General features: G+C 31.5%; 1 protein-coding gene across 1 annotated transcript; it reads right to left on the reverse strand.

Moving 5' to 3' along the window:
• Positions 1-3,806: 3,806 nt before the first annotated feature.
• LOC120590151 (olfactory receptor 52E2) lies at positions 3,807-4,748 on the reverse strand. The gene has a single exon (XM_039847785.1). It carries the CDS (start codon positions 4,743-4,745, stop codon positions 3,807-3,809), a length of 939 nt encoding a protein of 312 aa, XP_039703719.1. The 5' UTR covers positions 4,746-4,748.
• Between the last annotated feature and the right edge of the window lie 1,032 nt (positions 4,749-5,780).

Raw genomic sequence — 5,780 nt, forward strand, 5'->3', positions numbered from 1 at the left:
GACCAATAAATGAAAGCTGGCAGTGCAATGAGGTGATGTCCACTTGGATTAGTTCATTATAATGTCATAATGAGACATACAAATATAAAGTGAATAAGCAAAAATATTTTATTTATTTTCTTTTTCTGAATAAAAATTCACCAGGAATAAAACAGAAATATGGGTCTTGAGAATAATACATGAAGAAAATTCACTGGGAACTGTTTTAAAATATCCTGTGATATTATACCACTGTTATTTCTCAGCAATCAACTTCAGTTTTATATTTACTTTTAATTTTACTTACATAAGTTTTATTAAATAATACCTATCATTTAGTCATTTGAAAAAATAAAATGTACACACAAAAGTCAAATATTTATATTTGTAAAAGTCACTAATAACTAAAATGTTTTCCATAAATATTTGTACATATGTATGGCTTCAAAAAAATGGTGATTATATTTTCACTCAAAAGAAAAAAATAGTGAAACCTTTTCTGTGTAAAGTTTTATTAATGTATACAATATATGCTTATTTAATGATACCCCATTATTACAAATTTCCTCAATATTTTACAATTGCAATTAGTGCTATGTATATGATGCAAGTATATAAATATAATTACATGTAAATCTCTGTATGTTTACTATAAGCTTTTATTTATGAGTGGGGCCATATTTATTATATTTGCATCTTCCTCATCAACAGGATATCTGTCAGTATATTCTTTGTAATTATATATGTACAGGATATCTGTCAGTATATTCTTTGTAATTATATATGTAATTATATATGTACATAAGTATAATGAATAAATTATACTTAAGGAAGAAGACATCTAGAAATTAAGTCACTTGATGCATTGGGAATTACCTTGGATACTAAATATTTATTCAACTTAAGATGACTGTTGAGAGAAATTTTTCAACTTTTTAAAGACTGGAGGAAAAAAACCTTAAATACATTGTGAGCCTTTGAAAAACCAACTTTGGATCCTGATCTTCTACTGGGCTTATTGTTATGTGAAATAGTTTTATAATAGTCAAAATAAATTTATACCATGATTTTCTTTTTTTTTTTGCAACCTGAGACATCCTAACCAGAATAATGATTATAAAAGTGTTTAAGACAAAAATATATAACATTAAGATCAATTGTTGCAAATAATCTGGTAATTTATATTACATTTTGCATGAATCCATTATTTGAGAATTAAATCATTTACTAACATCTTTGTTTTTATCAGTTTCAAGTATACAGTACATTGGTTAGACATTTATATAGTTTATAAAATGATCCCCCTAGTTGCTCTTTCTCTACTCTGGTTTTCCACCTAGCAAATGTATTAAAGCTAACTACATTCCCTATGCCATGCTCCCCATCCCCGTGACCATCTATCAAATACTAATTTGTCCTTCTTTAACCCTTCGCCCCATTATCCCAGCCCCCCAACCCTCCATCCCTTTTTTCTGTCACCAAATTGTCCTCTATATTTGTACTCACATCTTCTTGATGCAATATAATATTCTTTTTTTCAGCCTTTTCTCTACACATTATTTTTGGCAATGGTAACTTACACTACTACGTACATTTAATGTTCACTTTCTTGTGTTATACTATGACTAATAACAAGCACATAAGTTCTTTCATTCTTTTGTAGATTGATTCATTTGGTAGACATTTATTGAATAATAGTGTGAGTCAAATTCCTTATGGTCCAGGAAGAGAGAAAATGATAGGCACTCACTGCATGTTATTATAATGTTAAGTTGTAAGTAAGAGAACTAAGCGTAAGTGCACAGTAAATTAAGAAAAGTGAGTATCGCTCTACTTTCACAGGTGTAAGGGAAATTGCCCCAGAATTTGCTGACATATAGAAATTCATTCCCATGTGTACCGATGTTTCCCTTTTTGTGAAAAAAGATTTTATTTGAATGGTATATTTTAAAATTAAAATGCAAATGCCAGAAAATTGATGTGGCACTTGTATTTAGTGAATAGGGAAAGGAAAGACAATAAGTCTTATAAAGTAGGTATACTTGGATAGTAGAAGAGTTTATCAAGAAATAGACATATCTCTAGAAAATGAAGACCAAGAAAGATGGTAAGTGTGATAGGAAAAGTGAACTTGGGAGAGATGTTTGGTGCGAAGAATGCAGCAAAAGTGCAACTATCATATGCTGGCCACTAAAAATACAAAATAAGGCCATAGCATCAGAGGCAGAAAGGAAAATACCTAAAAGATATTTGTGAAATAAAATGAGCTGCTCTGGAAGACCAACAGTGGCTGGTGGTAAAGATACTTCAGAGATAGGATTATCACATACTCGATAAAAGAAATTAAGATACAGAAAGTTAGGAAGAGGAACATAAAGTTTAGATTGAGAGAATACGAGCTAGGTGACAAAGATTATGGAGATAACTTCCCTCATATCACCTATGGAGAAAGAAAAAAATAAATTATGTAAATAATTATTTCAAAATTAAAAATTCCTGTTTTAAAGACTAAGAAATAATGTTTAACATATATATGAAAAATATAAATGTAATTTGTGGTGGACGTAGGGAAAATGAGCATTTAATTTTCTTTAAATAAAAATTTCAAGACAATCACAATGCTTATAAAATGTCAACAAATTCGTTATGCATTAGTATCTTGTGTGTGTATGTATATATATATATATAATGTACATATATATAATCCTCATATTATATTTGATACTATTGAACTTTAGTTACATCACATTTGCTTCAGGGTATTTTATCTGAGGGTGATATTTAAAAATTCATAAACGTCTCTAGTAGAAACACTGTTATCAATAGTAAGAATAAAAAACAAAACATACTTATAAAATAATAATGATGATAATACAGCTAACGATTATTTTATATCTATAATTAACAACATACAGAACACTATACTGTATTATGTAAAACTGTAAAATATATAGTACTATAGGAACATGATATAATTAAGTCATCATGCTTGATCTTTGAAAACCTCTATGACTATATTTACAGAATTATGATATTGAGGATTATTAAAACTTATATATTAAAGACAGAACTAGGCCTGAATTCAATTTCTGCTTAGCTGTTAAAATCACATGACGAATAACAGAACAAAGGAAACAACTACAAAATGAGTCTAAAAATAAGCTGAAAAACAGAGCTAGGAGATGAAAGTAAGCAACCTCACTAGGCTGTAAGTGGTTCCTTTATTCATGTTTACATCATAGTTTGGTCTATGAAAACCTAAATGTGACATACCTACACAAAAATTTTTAATGGAGATTTTTGTAGTCCCGATATTTACTTACTTCGTTTTCATGTACGAAATCAGGACTTAATCTATGGCATAATTTTAGATGTTTAAATATTTATAACAGAATGAGGATGAGTGACTTCTGAAGATAGAGGGGAAAAAAGGGAGGGACAAGAGGGAGATGCAGAATAAGGTGAAAGAAAGAGATACAGAGAGGCTTGGAGATAAAAAGGGAGTGAGAATTATCAAAAAATTCACAGAAATGATATAGGGTAGTCAAAAAAAAAATATGGCACATTCCGTAAATTCTACTTGAAATCTATTGATACCAGTGATAAAAATATCACATATAAAGCTTGATAAGCTATCATTTACCTTATGAATTAGATAACGAAACGTAAATTTTCACTCTCTGAACACATTAAAATACAGAAAGAAGACAAAATAAATAAACAATTCTGTCAAGCACATTTAAATTTACTTAATTTAATATAACAAGGTATTTCTGTGTTTAAAAGTTCCATCTCATATATGTTAGGTATTATTCTTTTGCAATTCCTCATGTTTTTAATAGTATTTTCTTCACATGGTTATATATCTGCTTGGTTCTCACTCCATATATGACAGGGTTGAGCATTGGTGGTACTACAACATAAAGATTGGCCAGAAGTATGTGGATATAGCTGGGGACATTTCGACCAAAGCGGTGTGTCATAAAGGAAAAGAGGGCTGGTGTATAGAAAGCAAGAATTACAAAAACATGTGAACCACATGTGCTGAGAGACTTGATTTGGGCTTCACGGGAAGGAAGACGGAAAACAGCATGGAGTATCTGAACGTAAGAAAGTGCAATGGCTGTGATGTCAAAAAATAGGATTGAAATAGCACCCAAACCATAAATAATATTGATCTTGATGCTGGCACAAGACAGACGAGCGAGACCCATGTGCTCACAGTAGGTATGGGGAATGACGTGATTCCCACAGAAGGGCAATCGCAAAATGAGAAATACAAATGGAATCACAGAAATAAATGGTCTCACTAACACACCAAGACCAATCACAGAAACAACTTTGTTGGTGAGGATGGTACTATATCGGAGTGGGTTGCAGATGGCCACATAACGGTCATAAGCCATTGCCAAGAGGACTGCTGACTCCATACCAGTGAAATTGTGGATGAAAAACATCTGAGTGAGGCAAGCTTCAAAGATGATCTCCCTGAGACCAAACCAGAAGATTCCAAGCATCTTAGGAATGGTAGCTGTGGAGAGACCCAAGTCAATGGTAGCCAACATGGCCAGGAAGTAGAACATAGGCTGGTGCAGGCTGCTCTCAGCCTGGATCACAAACAGAATAGTGAAGTTCCCTATGAGTGCAATCATGTACACAACACAAAAGGGAAAGCCAATCCAGATGTGGAGTGTTTCCAGTCCTGGGATCCCCAGCAACAAGAAGGAGTAGGGGTGAAACTGAGTGTCATTAGGAAGGGACATCATACTAGGTAGTTCACATGTCCATATTTTTTATGTAGGTGTGTTTATCAATCTGCAGGATACCAGATAAAACTCTGTAACATTTTAAATCTAAAGAAAAAGAACATACAATTGTGAATATTCTCACCTCAGTTAATTCACACAGTTAGAAATATATTTCATAAAGACCAATGTGAAGTGAATTCTCAATGAGAAGACTTTGAAAGAAGTTATGCAGTGAATTGTAATAAAAATTTCTACATAGCATATTAATCTTTGTTAGTACCTTCCTTCTGTGTTAGAGAGAATGGTTTCATTTGCAAAATTCTCATCATTGGTAGTATGCTAAGATTTTGCCTTAATACCTACATCATTATCTCCTTTAAGCTTCACCAACATAATTTACTTTCAATTTTGTCTTTCAAAGAGATCTGCTAGCCTCTAGAAATAGTTATTTCTATTGGTTCTATTTGGTTAGATGGCAACACACAGGTATTAACACACAAGATGTATAGTAAGTGTTGATAAACACACAGATTCAATAAGATATAATCTCAAATACTAAAAATAAATCTAAAGGATTAAAATCAACTCATTTGTGAATGTTTATTCCTTATTATACAAAATAAGAAGCAAATGTAGTCAAAATAACATTTATCAGCTACCATCTGTTTATTTATTTATTTATTTACTTACTTACTTATTTAGTAAAAAGCTTTCTTTTGCTCCAAAAGAAAACAGGGAAGAGCATGTATAGACAATTAAAACTGGTATGTATCTATTCAATGACACTCACAGAGTGCTTATCAATAATCAGTGTTCTAAACATTATTTCCTACATAAAGTCATTTCTCACCCAAAATAACAAGATAGTTACAGCATCATCTGCATTTTACAGTTGAAAGATTTGTTGGTGAAGCCTTGATGAAGCTACTTGCTCTTGATCACTAATTATAGAAATCACTACTTTGCTTTTTCTACGTTTAAAATGTGATTAACAACACTTTCCTCACATTGTTTATGAGGATCAAATAACTTCCTATTCAAATGGCCTAGCTT

Source organism: Pteropus medius, unplaced genomic scaffold, assembly GCF_902729225.1.
Source record: "Pteropus medius unplaced genomic scaffold, Ma_sr-lr_union100, whole genome shotgun sequence".
In the NCBI taxonomy this organism is placed as follows: domain Eukaryota; kingdom Metazoa; phylum Chordata; class Mammalia; order Chiroptera; family Pteropodidae; genus Pteropus; species Pteropus medius.